The 14760-nt window shown below is 43.2% G+C and overlaps 1 protein-coding gene across 3 annotated transcripts; it reads left to right on the top strand.

The window, feature by feature from the left end:
- The first annotated feature begins 98 nt into the window (after positions 1-98).
- On the top strand, positions 99-13935 carry yrk (Yes-related kinase). Of its 3 annotated transcripts, none has more exons than XM_028422317.1 (14): positions 99-321; positions 411-645; positions 5243-5286; positions 6457-6729; positions 6865-6967; positions 7464-7562; positions 7776-7879; positions 8019-8168; positions 9376-9531; positions 10120-10299; positions 11432-11508; positions 11600-11753; positions 11927-12058; positions 12771-13935. In XM_028422317.1, the coding sequence occupies exons 4-14, from the start codon at positions 6480-6482 to the stop codon at positions 12977-12979; spliced, it is 1614 nt and encodes a 537-aa protein (XP_028278118.1). In that variant the 5' UTR covers positions 99-321; positions 411-645; positions 5243-5286; positions 6457-6479; the 3' UTR covers positions 12980-13935. The 3 variants fall into 3 exon arrangements, with proteins under 3 accessions (XP_028278118.1, XP_028278111.1, XP_028278126.1); XM_028422310.1 differs by lacking the exon at positions 9376-9531 and adding an exon at positions 8739-8903 and having other exon boundaries at positions 102-321; XM_028422325.1 differs by lacking the exon at positions 9376-9531 and adding an exon at positions 8739-8903 and having other exon boundaries at positions 110-321; positions 6457-6708.
- Positions 13936-14760: the final 825 nt, after the last annotated feature.

Below are 14760 nucleotides of genomic sequence, written 5' to 3'. Positions count from 1 at the left end.
TTTTTTTTTTTACAATTAAAAGTTCAGACATTAGCCGGAAAAGGTGGCATGGCAGCGAAGTGAGCACAGCTCCAGCCTGCATTTAATTCTACGCGGATATCACACGTCTCAGGGCGTCTTCCTGTCATTCACACTAGTGACTAAACGTGTGGCATCCCACCTACTGATAACACCCAGCCTGACGCACCGCTCGCTTCTTTGTGCTACAGAATATTTACACTTCTGGGACTTTAAGCTCCTTTTTTCGCGCTCAGAACTTTGAACTCTTCAGTTCAAGTTGTTTAGTTTCGACAACCCGCTAACCTACACTACTCTGTGCCGGTAAGTCTCGCTTTTGGTGCTGTTTATGGTGATATAACTCATCTCTTTGTTTCTTCTAACACAATAAAACTCTTCATGAACATCCACAGGTCTGTTCAGCCGCCCGCCGCGCGGCGCGCACCCCACGTTGTGCGCGTGAAGCGCACTCCCCGAGCCTTCCGGAGGACGCGCGCGCTCACTTTCGTTCCTCCTTCGAGCTGCGCAGTAGCGCGCGGCTTTTCTCCGTGCGCCCCTCGAGTCACCGCACAGCGCCGTCTCTCACCTCCGTCCCCCCTCGCACCAGGCTCCAGGATTCCCCGGGAGAACGACGCTTTTTTGTGTCAGGTGTGTCTCTTCTTTCTTCGTTAGTGAATATTTGAAGATGTTTCTGCCTCGCCTTTAGAGCTGTCAAAGCTTTACCAGCAGACTGCGGGTATGAAAGAGCCTGTAGAAAGTTTAGCATTATAGCCCTTTTATTTATTTAACTGCACTCTGTGGGGGGGTGGGACTCATCTTAAGTCCAAAATGAACCGTACTTGGTAAAGGAGTACTACAGGTGCAGCCAACCACCTCTTCATCAGTGCCTCCTGCCCCTTTAACTCGGGATTTCGGTTGAATTCTGTGAAAGCTGTTGTGCCTGTTTATAAAAAGGAAGTCTATAGTTGACTGTGAGAAGTTGTTGAAATGTCCTTCCACTCCCTCATAAGGTGATATTTAGTAATCTAACAGCCACTTTTGCAATGTTGGAAGAGTGGAAGTTACCAAAGAAGTTATTTAAGGAAGATCATTTCCTGGCAATTATCATAGTTTCGGCTTAGATTTGAGGCCATTAGTGTTTAATCTAAAAGGTCAACTCATGAGGGTCTCTGTATTCGGATGTTTTTGTCATTTACACCCTTTTCTTCGGTGACTGTGATTTATTTGGTAACGTACCTACAGGAAACTGTCTGGAGGCAAACAGCCATCAGCTGCCATCCATCTGAGCTGTTTCTGTGGCTTTGACAGGGTCTGACTTGTTTACTCTGTCAGTGCGTGTGGCAGGTAGCTTCATCACTCCTCGATAATCTGTGTTCAAAACTAGAAAGTTTCATTTAGGAATATTCCTGGAATTTTGAAGGTTGGATGGGGGGGGTGGGGGGGGGGGCGCGATTAGGCCGTCCAAGGCTGGACCTCATCACTTCCTGTTTCTTTACGAGGTCAGTTCCTGTCTTTAGCCTTGGGGCTTGGCAGGAAGGAAGGGGGCGTGGATGTGTTTTTTAGTATTGGGGGGGGGGGGGGGGGGGGGGGGGGGGGGGGGGGGGGTAGAAATGGACGTTGCTATCATCACGCAGCTTTCCCACCAAGCAGCTGGGTGCCATGACAGGTGAGTGATTATCCAACACGAGCTGGACACCCCTGAGAGTCAGCTGGCCCCGAGCATGACCCGAGACAGACTTTACTTCTAGGCGTTGAACCCCTAAAGCATAAGAAGCCAGCATAGACTAAGTACATGTCGGCGCTCATGTGTGCCTTCTAACAAGTCATCTTAGTCCTCTATCTGGAGGATATGATGACCTCATGTGGAAACAGGACATCCCGATGACTGAGACACCTTACTGTTCCACTGCTCCCTCTCTGGTATAAGTGTGTGTGTGTGTGTGAGAGAGAGAGGGTTCAGTGACAGCCTGCTTCCCATTGTCCTATCATTCCTGCCCCATTCACACTCTGCATCCTGTGGAATTTCCTGCTGATGAGGGAGAGAGAGAGGTGAGAGAGAAAAGGTAAGAAAAGAGATAGGAGAGGAGACGAGGGAGGGAGGGAGGGGGGTGCAGAACGGAGAGAACTTTTGTAAAAGTGCTTAAACACTACAGATGTGTGTGTGTGTGTCTGTTGCTGCAGTGAAACTTCCCGCTGGGAGCAGCTTATCTGTGGTCCGCTGTGCAGGAAAGGGTGTGTCTTTTGGATTTGGATGTTTGACGATGGCAGTGGAGGGTGGTGTTATTGTGATTTTCTTCTCATAAGAATGCACTGAATGCGTGCTGGTGGGTTTTAGGTCAGAATTTATTTGCTTCCTTACATTGTTCAGCAATGCACTGCTCTGCAGCTGTGGAAGCTAAAACATTTGTACTCACTAGTTTCACCAGTATTTCATACTCATACTCCAATAAAGTTGTTATAATTAAGATTTCGGATGAGTTAGTTTACAGCTAGTTGTTGGTAGTTTCAGGGTGCAAACACACCCTGAAAGAATTCTTTGATATCTAAAAAAAACTTATTTTTACTTATTTTATTACAGCACAGACATATTAGTCTGTGCTGTAAAAGGCCCTGTTGTTGCAGACAGTGTTATCACAAACCCACACCACACTTCTCTCCACCAGAGGAAGTAGCTTCTGTTTCACAGATTATTATTATTTCACCTGCCCGCTGCTATAAAAATCAGCTGTGACACTCGCAAGTTGGTGAAATGAAGTTTAGTTTTGAGTGAAATGAGTCTGACTGAAACGCATAGCTGTGAGGCAGCAGAGAGCAGCATATAGCATATATCACATATAGCAGCAGGTCAGGTGTCTGTTATATCGTTCAGATGGGGATTCATTAGTTTGAATTTCATGTGAGGTTATCATTCTTTATTGGGTTTCTCTAAGCATCAAGTATGTGATGTACCAGATGTACATCCCCCCCACTCATTACCAGTCCCACCACACACCCACACACTCACACTTTACCCTCGTATGTCTAATGTTTGTGGCAGATTGAAACATTCTGCACTTTGACTTTATCACTTTTCATGATTTAGTATAAAATTAGATGTATAAACACGTCAGCTTGGCTGAGTTATTAGACTCTCTTATGAGTTATCTTAACCTCGGAGGACAGACGAGAGCAGGAATATCTGGTCAACAGGAACCCGACTGAGAACAATGAGCCGTACGGCTGCACTGCAAACACTCCACTGTGTGTGTGTGTGTCTGAATACAGTCCTGTCTGTGGTCATCTGGTCAGGAAAGGATGAAAGTGAAAGAGCATCTTCTTTGGTGCCCTCTGTCACTTCTCTTTTCTGCGGTTTATCAGAAAAAGAAGGAAGTGAGCTGCTGATGGGTGGATAGAGGGAAGATAAAAGGTGGTTAGAGAAGGCACAGCAGCTACAGGGAAGAACGTGTGTGCATATGTGTGTGTGTGTTGGGGTTGTTTGTGGCACCGCAGCTGTTTTGTGTGTATGGATGGACTCTGTCCACAGTTTCCAGGAAAAGGGGGGAGCCATCTGAGGGGTGGACAGGAAACTCTAACAGGGCCAACTTCCTGTAGCTCTCATGATGGCCAGCCTGATAGTGACTGTGTGTGTGTGTGTGTGGGTAAAGTGTTTGCTGTTTTTTCAGCTCTGGACGAGCAACAGACTCATCTTGATGTAGCTTATAATAGCTTTTGTTGCTTTAAAGATTGAGAGGGATTTGCACAGATGGAACAAACCTGACGCTGTTCACCAAGACTGCTGCATGTTTTTTTTTATAATGAAAGTGAATTATTTTTGTTTTGTTTTGTTTTTTCATCCTTAGCTGCCATAACTTGTATTGTTCTTCCTCTGTGTGACTTCCTTCACATTCCTCTGTAGGTGGGGTGGCTGTAGCCTGGAGTTTAGTCAGCTTGAAAGGTTTTACAGTTTGAATACCATGACCATACAGGTTACTATAGATACACGTAGCTGAAACTAGTTAAACTAGCTATACTATTTATTCAGTGTAAAAACGGTTTGATACAGGCCCTTATTTAGAAGGCGATGTATTTGAGAGTTCTTATTACAGATTCTACTCCAAGCCAAAAAATGATAAGTGTAAATTGCCAGTCAGCACTGTCTGAGAGTCCACCGTGGTTATGGCTGCTATCCAAGAATGTGGCTTTCAATGTCCTGTTCACCTGCTTTGACACCCTCAGACTTCCCTGAGATGAAGATGGAGCTCATCGGTTGCCATTTTGAAAGTGATGATAGAAGATGATGTAGATGATATGTAGAGTTTTCTACTCTACAAGTCCAGCTGCCTCGCCATGATGTTATCTTATCTTATCTTATCTTATCTTATCTTATCTTATCTTATCTTATCTTATCTTAAATGCAAATGTCCTGGATGATTGAGAATCTTCATCAACATGATGATGATGATACATCAATTAGTTTTTTTAAGAATGTTTTAGCTTCAGCAAAAATTAATCTCTCACAGGCCACAGAAATTATTGATCATCTGTCATTGGCCTATGCTGAACCAAGAGCTGGAACTGAAGATTATCCCTATTGCATAATCTGCCAATGATGTTAAAAGATCACCCGTTAATCTGAAAAATAGTTGACTAGATATTATCCACTATACTCTTTTGAACTGAACTGAACTGATGAACTGTGATGCTCCTGTAGAAGAGGGAAGTTCATATTTGACAGTGTTCACTGTACTGTGGTTCATGTTGGTGCTGGCTCTTGCTTTTGCTTTGCCACACATTCTGCTTGCTGAAAAAGTGGAAGTATTGCATAGTGAGCCCATCAACACAATGATCTTTGTGACACATCTTGTCTCAACAGTCGCTTTGTTTCAGTAACCCCTGCTTAATGATGACATTTGACAAGGTTGATTTCTCCACAAACTCCCACTCACACAAGCACGTTCACACACACCGATGCTGACCAGAGAGAATGCCTGAGTACCCCTTCTCGAAACAGCTAAGCAAAAAGGGAAGTGGCTAACCTCACATCTCTCTCTGTCTTTCCTTATCTCGAGCTCTGTCTGACTTCTCTGTCTCCTCGCGTCTGCCTTCGCGCGTCTATTTATTCACGCTTTACCGTTCTCGAGACTTTCTCTCACATTCTCCACCACCTTTTCCTTCTCCTTCTCCGGCTCTCTGCCACTCATCCTCTCTTTGCCCTGCTCTCTCATTCCAGCCTTTGTCACTCACCTCTCCCCCCCCTTTTTTCCAGGGGCGATGGTGATTGACAGATGATCTGACAAAGGAAGACATCAGGTGAGGAAAAAGTTGACTTCTCCTTCCCACTTACCTCCTCCCCTCCTGTTCTTCCACCTCCTTTTTTAGCTTGAGGGAAGTTAGATTTTTTTATTTAAAGTTTGTTACTTCTCCCTTCACAGTTCTCTTTAGTTTGTATATTGTATGTGTGTTGCTTTCACTTTCTATCAGCTTGTGTTTGAAGTATCAGGTTTCGCATATAAACTGTAGTAATCCTAGTTGTTGTGATGTAGTAGTGTAGTAGTAATGTAGTGTTTAGATCACAGCCAGTAAAACAGCTGTGTTATGTTGTCTGTTCTGATAAAGGAAGGTTTCTACAGTTTAACACTGATGTCCTCATTGGGGTTGTGATTGGCTTTGGAATCAATACTATTTTTTTAAACTAGAACTTTATGTTACAAACTGTGGGTGTTTAAAGTTAAAGTTTAAAGATGTCAGGAATGTACAGGAAAAGTTTCTAGTAAGGGTTCTGTGTTCCAAAAATGGCGGCTAATGCAGTAAACTGACACAATCTTTCACCAAGTTAACTCTCATTAACTTCATTGAATTGACACTTGGTTTGCACAGTTGTCCATTAACTTGAATAACTACCTGATAGTGGTTTATATCTCAGACCAGATTTTTCATTAATGTCTGCATTGATGAAAAAGATACTTGGGTTAATTTAGTAATGACATCGTCGCATAGTTTGCCCAGCAGAGGGCGCTTTTACTCCATGTTTTACATCATCACTGTCTGCAGAATCGAGAGGCGACTTCACTAAATTGCTTACTGCGTTGTGAAATTCAAACCTCTATATTGCACTTGAGCAAAAATACAGCAGGAATGTGTTTTTTCTGCCCAGTGCTTTAAATGCTCAGAGGTCAAAAGTGATGTATTGACTTCCCACTTAGAAGGTGCATTGAACGCAGCATTACGAAAGCATAGGAACTGTACTCTGTTCATTTGAGGATGTGATACTTTATATGGACTACATTTTAGCAGCAAGTGTTTTTTTTTTAATTATTTATTTTTAACTAAAACTAGCCTGAACAATTCATATCTTTTTGATAACTTTGTTTTCTGGTGTTATGTAAAGATGGCGTTATTGTCATTCTAACACTAAACCAACTTTTAATCTAAAAAAAAAAAAACACTTCACCTTACTGTAACTCTGCTTGGTTTCCACAGACGCCGTCTCCGTGCTGGTTATTATGGGGTGTGTCTGTTGCAAGCAGAAGAAGTCTGCCAAAGCAGTAGGAGCAACATCAGCAGCAGTAGATGTTCCAGATCTGTCTCTTAGCAACGCAGATGGGGGGTTGTCCGCGGCCTTGACTGCGGGCCGTTACTGTCCTGACCCTACTCAGACCATCCCAGACTTCAATAAGGGCTTCTCCTCCAGCACCATCTTCCCCAACACCAGCACGCACCAGCGGCCTGGAGGTGTAACAAGTAGTAGTGCATGTGTGTGTGTGTGGTTGAAATAGAAACTAGGTTAAAATAACTATACATACCAACAAGTTCTAATGAAATTTGACCGTAAACCTTGAATTTTGCTGCAGTTTCTGACTGGAAACTGTTCACTCTGTTTACAAACAGGTGGTGGAGTCACTCTCTTTATAGCTTTGTATGACTATGACGCTCGCACTGAAGATGACCTCACTTTCAAGAAGGGAGAGAAATTCCAAATCATCAACAACACGTGAGTACAAATACACATAAATCCATCTCTGATAGGACTGCAGTGACACACAATAAATATATGGAAACCATAAAAAAAATGTGTCAGTTGCTGGTAAGTGAGGATCTGTGCTAAATGTGCTAGATTAAATCAGCTATGGCTTCCAAAAGGTAATTAATTTTGTTTGCATACATTCAAATTTGCAGGCTGCAATTAAATGCAGCCTATTAACACTGAATTGTCAGAGGTCTCAGCTGCTGCCAGCATGATGACAAGTCTGTCCTTGAAAAATATTATGTCCTATTGTGAAATTTAAAAACACAAATTTGTGAGTGGTTTGCAGCCAACACAAATGTTGGAATTAATTACTCCAAGTTCACATGATCTTGTCTTTTTTCTGATCTACGCTTGTGATTTTCCTTTAAAAGCACATTTTCTGCATTCTCCAGTAAGATCTAAAAGACTCGTAGGTTCGTAATAAACTTGGATCTTTTAATGCTGTGTGTGTTTCCTGCAGAGAGGGTGACTGGTGGGAAGCTCGTTCTTTGGACACTGGCCACTCAGGTTACATCCCCTCCAACTACGTAGCTCCAGTTGACTCCATACAAGCTGAGGAGTGAGTAAACACACACACAAATATACAATACAATATATATATTCATGATCAAATCTTACAGTAGCTTTCATTATATATATATATATATATAATGAAAGCTACTGTAAGATTTTTTCATGATTAACATAACATAATAATATGTAGTCTGAAGGCAGAGGTCAAGGGCTGTTTCCTGTTGCTGTGGTGACCTGCTTGGTGTTGTCATGGTTACAGGTGGTATTTTGGGAAGATGGGGAGGAAGGATGCAGAGAGACAGTTGCTGGGTCAGGGCAACCAGAGGGGAACTTTCCTCATACGAGAGAGTGAGACAACCAAAGGTGAGGAGACCACAAGGTTAAAGTATAAAGAGGCCAAATGCTTAAAATATATAAAACTCTTCCTGCTCTTTCTCACTCTTAGTTTACCCACAAGACAATTTTATTTTCTTTAATCCTCACCTCTCTCATTCCTTCACAGGTGCTTACTCTCTGTCCATCCGTGACTGGGACGACACCAAGGGAGACCACGTCAAACATTATAAGATTCGTAAACTAGATAACGGCGGCTACTACATCACCACCAGGTCGCAGTTTGACACCGTGCAGCAGCTGGTAGAGCACTACACAGGTAACACACACAGGAACTCTCTGTCCATAGCTTCATACCTAAAGTTTCTCCACTCCTTCACACTGTATTCTTTGGTTTAGGTACATTCACTCAGATTTCAGATCATTTAAACTGAAATGATTTTTACCAGCAATACAAATTTTACACTTTTACATGAGCAGGACTTGAATTGTGTGTTTATATAAATGATACTTCTTTAAGCTTGAGTTTGTGCAACAAGAGGAGTTTACACCCTCCACTTCCTCTGCTTTCTGTCAGTGTTAATCTGCCCCCTAGAGGCCTGTAAAGATATGGCAAGTTTCCTGCAGGTAATGGTCACCAAAAGACAGATTTGGAGCAATGTATAATACTTATACACTTTTTTATTTGCTTCCCTGTATTGCCTTTTGTGTATCAGCGCATGATACTGTTGCTCAGAGTGTGTCTTCAAGCCTGTTGTGTCTGTTGTGTTGACTTGTCAATTGCTAAGCACATAAGCAACTTGTCTTCTTCTTTCTTTATCTCTGCACTTGCTGTTTTCTTTCCTTTTTTGTTTGCCTGTCTGTCTGCGTCTCTCTCTCTCTCTGTCAGAGAGAGCAGCGGGACTATGCTGCCGTTTGATTGGCAGCTGTAAGCGGGGCATGCCTAAGCTGGCTGACTTATCAGTGAAGACCAAGGATATGTGGGAGATTCCCCGTGAATCTCTCCAGCTGATTAAGAAACTGGGCAACGGCCAGTTCGGAGAAGTCTGGATGGGTAGGACTGGTGGGGTTGTGTTGGAGGGGGGAGAGGTAACAGCTGGAGTACACCTGAATAAAAAAATACTAAAACAGCTTCAGGTATATGTAACATTTCACCTGTGAAGACAAATAAACACTGTCAAGCCCTGTGATTTGTCTGCCTATACCTGCAGCATGTATATCGGACCACACTGAAGGATTTTCCTGAGACATGCTTAAAAAATAAAAATGTATGTGACATAAATTACACAAAAGTAGCTGCAATTGAATAAAAAAAATCAATCAGTGTATTAAATTCAGGTGAGCAGAGTTGCTTCCCTCCTCCCCCATGATTGCACGTGCATGTCTCATCACCTCATCTCACCTCTCTGTCACCTCCCCCGCCCATCTTTCTCTTCTCTCCTTTCACTCATCACTACACCCCTTTTCTCCCATCACTCACCCCCTCTCCCTCACCCACTTTGTCACCAATCTCCTTTCACTCTCAGGCACTAATGACGGACTGTGTTATTATCTCACGAAATCCTGTCCTAACTGCACCCCGCTCACCTTGGGCCTTGGGCGAGATGCCTGGGAGGTAGCGAGGGAAACGCTATCCATGCAAAGGAAGCTGGGACAGGGCTGCTTCGGGGACGTGTGGATGGGTGAGACTCACATCACCGACCTCTGATGCCCTCTATAGGCTCAAAAGGAAAAAGCTGTTTGTCTAGCATGTAGCGTCAGCTGCTGTCCTGTAGCTAAAATTGTCTCGGTGTCTGGCCCTTTATGTAAGCAAAGTTTGTTTTTCCAGATAAATCACATCTTAGCTGCTGATGTCCCCACAAGATGTTTTTTGCAGCTACACCTATGACCATTTGCTGTCAAAGCTGTCGTACAGTTTTCTCGACTGAATCCGAGTGTGTTGGGTTTCTCCCTGAAGCCAGCTGAGCTCTGTGCCTGTCCATGTAACTCAGGTGCTGCTGGCACTGATGTAAGACCAGAAACCCTCTGTCTTCCTCCTCCCACCCACCTAACTTACCTTGTCATGTCATGCATGCTCTCCAAAATAACAATATCATGCATGAATCAAACATTTGACCAGACGTGTAAGCCTGCACATTGTGCACTGTGTTACAGTACATGTACAGTACATGTACATGCAGACATCACCTTTTCACTATGTAACAGTGTGTGTTTGTGCAGTGAGTCTGTGTGTGTGTGTGTGCATTAACATCCAGCTGTCTGTATGCCAGGCATGTGGAATGGCACCACCAAGGTAGCGGTGAAGACTCTGAAGCCAGGAACCATGTCCCCCGAGGCCTTCCTGGAAGAGGCTCAGATCATGAAGAGACTCCGCCATGACAAGCTGGTGCAGCTCTACGCGGTTGTGTCTGAGGAGCCCATTTACATTATCACTGAATTCATGAGCCAAGGTATCAAGGTGTCAGATCTCAAAACATACTGTAGATATGAACTGCTGGCCTCACAGAAGATGAAGCCTCACAGAGGCCATGTCTAGAGAAAGGTAAAGCACAGTGAACATTTAACATAAAATTATTATTTCCTCTCACATTGTCATATTAATACATTATTGCATTTTGTAATGGAATCCAAACTGCAGTGCAGTGCAATATGTAAAAATGTGTAGAACTGTGCTCTACCTTTCTCTAGAAGTTGCCTCTGTTAAATACGCCAAAGAGACAGAAGCTACTTCATCATGATGTGCAGCGTCACGGTGACACAAAATTGTGTTTACTGACTCAAATTAAGAAACAGGTACTTAATTCAACATACAAGAAGAAAAAGAATCTTTATGTATACAACTAGACAGTTTGTGTCTTAACATAAAGAAACAAAAGAGTCATCAATTCACTTCATTCATCTACCAGAGAGGTTTCACAATTTTTAGCTTACATACATACATTCAATTACCATCATTTAAAAAACACAAAATGCACTCAAACCTATTGGTCACATTTTGGCATTCAGAGGGTTAAAATATGAATTATGATGGGATAAAAAAAGAAAGATTTCTTTAATTTAAGTTATTGCATAAATCCTGCATCTACTCCTGGACCAGCACCAACAATGATTCACTTTGTAATTGCCTGCTCTCCAAACTTTCATCCATCTTTTGAAGTGACATTTTAGAGATATCCAGCTTAATATCAAAACAACTGTAACGGCATGTCCTCAGCACATTGCAAATTTGGCAGAAGGGTGGTGACCAGGGAGATGTTTTGTGAGACCAAAGTTCAGGCCCCCAAGCCATCCTGCTGGACAAAACTCTGAATTCCTCCCAGTTCCAGGGATTCTCTTTGGTTCTCTGAGCATGACATTTGTCTTGCCTGTGGAGGTAGCCTGGGGGCAGGCCAAATATTGCTTCAGCACTCAAGAAAAAAAAAACTAAATTGACACAAAAGCTGGTATTGTAATGTGTTTGTGCAGAAAGAAATCACAATAAAGCATCATTGTATAGATTATTAGCATCTTCCTTATAAAACATCTATATGTAACACAGTAGGCATGAGGTCCTAATCCTACCTGTACCTCTTTGTTTTTCAGGAAGTTTGCTGGACTTCTTAAAAGATGGAGAGGGCCAGACATTGAAGCTGCCTCAGCTGGTGGACATGGCTGCTCAGGTGAGTTAAAACACACACAGCAACTGACAGAAAAGGTGTAGCATAATGTATACTACACACTTGTTCTCTTTTTGTGTGTCTGGATGTGCAGATTGCAGCCGGAATGGCATACATCGAGAGGATGAATTACATCCATCGTGACCTGCGAGCAGCTAACATCCTTGTTGGAGACAATCTGGTGTGCAAGATCGCTGACTTCGGCCTGGCTAGACTCATTGAGGACAACGAGTACACAGCCAGACAAGGTTATAAGATCTGATGTTAAGTGTGTGTGTGTGTGTAAGGGGAAGAAGAAGAGAGCTGTGCTTGTACAATGCTATGATTAAGAGTGTCTACTTCTGCCTCCAATGCCTATATTTTTATACATGAACTGTCCTAATTTTATGATTATGCATCATCTGTGTTGCCATGGTTTCAGGGGCGAAGTTCCCTATCAAGTGGACGGCTCCAGAAGCTGCACTCTATGGACGCTTTACTATCAAGTCAGACGTCTGGAGCTTTGGCATCCTACTAACTGAACTCATCACTAAGGGACGTGTGCCATACCCAGGTACCGCTGCTCCGTCACTGTATTTTAATGCCACCGGTTTACTGTTTGGATTAAACATCACTTATAGATCAACAATCTGGAAATGTAGCTGCAGGTGAGAGAAGGTTGGAGAGTCTGCACTCCAAACACACCTCGTTACATCGCTGCTGGTCACTGAGCAGCTACACTGGAGATTTCATTGTTTAAGCATCTTGTTCAATAGAGCAGCAAAAGTAAATGGAAAAGGAGGCGTGACCATTTCTTGAGCACCTGCCACCCTGCTGTGTAAATTAGCATGCAGGTCTTGCAATTTCCTGGATTTCACTGTAGGCCCTTTAGTACTTCTTTTGGCACTTGTTCTTTTAGCACTTGTTTAATAAATCACCATCTTGTGCATGCAAAATGATACATTTGCTAAATTGCTGCTTTTTCAATTGCACTTAAGTTATGTTGTTTACACTGAGATTAAACATCTCTGGATTGTTGTGGCAAATTCAACAGCAATGTTGTAGAGAAGCAAAACACATATGTATTGTGCCATATGTGACTTCAAACTTTAATCATAATCACCTAAAGATCTGAAGTCCATGTGAATGTAACAAGTGCTCATTGACTCATCTCTTTCTACCTCAAGCCAGACATTTAGCACTCACCCCTTGTATACTTCGATTGTGTTTAATCCAACCGTTTGTCTCCCTTTCCAACACCCCCCTTCTCTTTGCCGTCCCTTTAGGCATGAACAACCGTGAGGTGCTGGAGCAGGTGGAGAGGGGCTACCGCATGCCCTGTGCCCCGGGCTGCCCTGCCTCACTCCATGAACTGATGCTGCAGTGCTGGAGGCGGGAACCTGATGAGCGGCACACCTTTGAGTACCTGCAGTCCTTCCTGGAGGATTACTTTACGGCCACAGAGCCGCAGTATCAGCCCGGGGAAAACCTGTAACAACACATGTGCAGGACAGACATGGAGCAATAAATGGACAGAGGCAGACACATGCATACAAATACTCTGATGAGCATGTTTTAGTACATGTACATGCTTTCATTGTATTTGCACACACACACACACACACACACATTGAGATACATATCATTGCCTTGTTTAATTGTTTAATTGCCTTCCTTTGGTTCAGGACAGATCAGTTAACAATGCTGAGGAGCAGAGTCGGAGCTCCTCTGGTCAGGCCTTGCAGTTATGTTGCTTTACTCTGTAACCATGACAACAAGGAACTGAAAGAAGATGTAGATGGTTGTGTTGGGGTGGGGGGAAGTCGAGTGCTTACATGATCGACTCAGCTGCCATATATGTTCAGGTCCTTCAATTTCTCTGTTTCACTTTAGCAGATTAACAATTTATCAGAGATGAATATTGATACAGAAAGGATCACAGGTGCAACAGGTTATTAGACAACACCCTAAAAACAGGCTGTCAATCAGCCTTATGGACCAGTGTGACCAATGAGTGGATTATGTACAAAGGCACTGCGATAATGAAACAGTTTCCTTCTCTGTTATGGTATTTAGATCAAATGTTAAACCAGATCCTGGAGCTGCTTCCCATCTTGCCACCAGCACATGCCTTAAAGTGGTTTTTGTTTTATCTTTAGTATTGTGTTAGAAAATCTAAATGATGATGGTGAGGAAGGCTCGTTATTTGAATGCCAATTTTATATGAATTGTAACTTCTGTTGTTTTAATTTAATTGCTATATCTGTGCATCACAAAGTATTCTATATATAGGTAACATGTATACAGTTTCCATGCATTGGGAGGGCAGGGAGGAATGTTCTACACATAAAGGTGAAAGATCACTGTCAGTGGAATGTTTTTTTTAACACGATTGTAACCTTCATGTTGTGAGTTCCCTGTTATTGTAATAAAGATCAGATATCTTTTCCAGCTGTTTCAGTGTGTGTATTGTAATTTATAGCAAGTTTACTTTATTTGTGTGTCTTTATTTTACATTTTAAGGTGAAACTATAATTTTGCATTATTTTTCTGCCTGTTCTTTAGCACAACGTTGTTCCATAGGTAAAAACAGTGGATTGAAAATATTTGTATTGCTTTAATGACCCCAAAACCTTGTCTGATATTTATTGAGTAAGTATTGTGAGTATTGTTCTGCTCTCACTGTGTCTTTTCTCAGCGTTCTTTCTTTTTTGCTTAAGAGAACTACCATTCCCATAATTCCACAGGTATAAAGGGAAGCCAGCTACGGGTACCCGGATGGCTTTGACAGCCAGGCACGTTGGAGAGGCACAGCGGACACTGGGGCGCACGAGAGACAGAGAGCTGGAATTGCAGAGGCAGAGACGCACGGGCGCACGGTCGATTTTCGCCTCCTGCATACTGGGGAGTCCCGCGCCTGTTACCGAAACCGGAGCACAGGGCTCGTGTGCAGTTATGTCAGCCCCTCGTTTAGAGAGCAGACTCTAGACTTACATCCCTCCTTCTTATTTTTGAAATTTCTCCCTTTTTTGTTTTTTCGCTTTCTCGTTTTTCTGTGGGTGCAGATATTGATGTGAGCCAGAGGAGCGGTTTTTCGAGACGGTGGCGCGCGACGGCAGGAGGAGACAGCGTTTACATAGATGTGGGAGGGCTATCTCCCTCCGACGCGGGGAGCTCAGATGAAGGGGGGACGCTGTGCACTGACGGCTGCAGCCGTCAAGGCTCCGTGACCCGGGCGAGAAGAGGAGCGAGCCCCGCCACAGACAGCTGCGCGAG

This window comes from Parambassis ranga, chromosome 2 (genome assembly GCF_900634625.1).
Source record: "Parambassis ranga chromosome 2, fParRan2.1, whole genome shotgun sequence".
NCBI classification, from domain to species: domain Eukaryota; kingdom Metazoa; phylum Chordata; class Actinopteri; family Ambassidae; genus Parambassis; species Parambassis ranga.
This window is presented reverse-complemented; position numbering and strand designations above follow the sequence as displayed.

What these genes read in the sequence shown, in the direction of transcription:
- yrk (XM_028422310.1), top strand. Translation starts at nt 6,480, where the DNA reads ATGGGGTGTGTCTGTTGCAAGCAGAAGAAGTCTGCCAAAGCAGTAGGA. An exon ending in TGTAACAAGTAGTAGTGCAT is followed by an intron (nt 6,730 to 6,864) that starts GTGTGTGTGTGT and finishes GTTTACAAACAG; the next exon opens with GTGGTGGAGTCACTCTCTTT. An exon ending in TGGTGGACATGGCTGCTCAG is followed by an intron (nt 11,509 to 11,599) that starts GTGAGTTAAAAC and finishes CTGGATGTGCAG; the next exon opens with ATTGCAGCCGGAATGGCATA.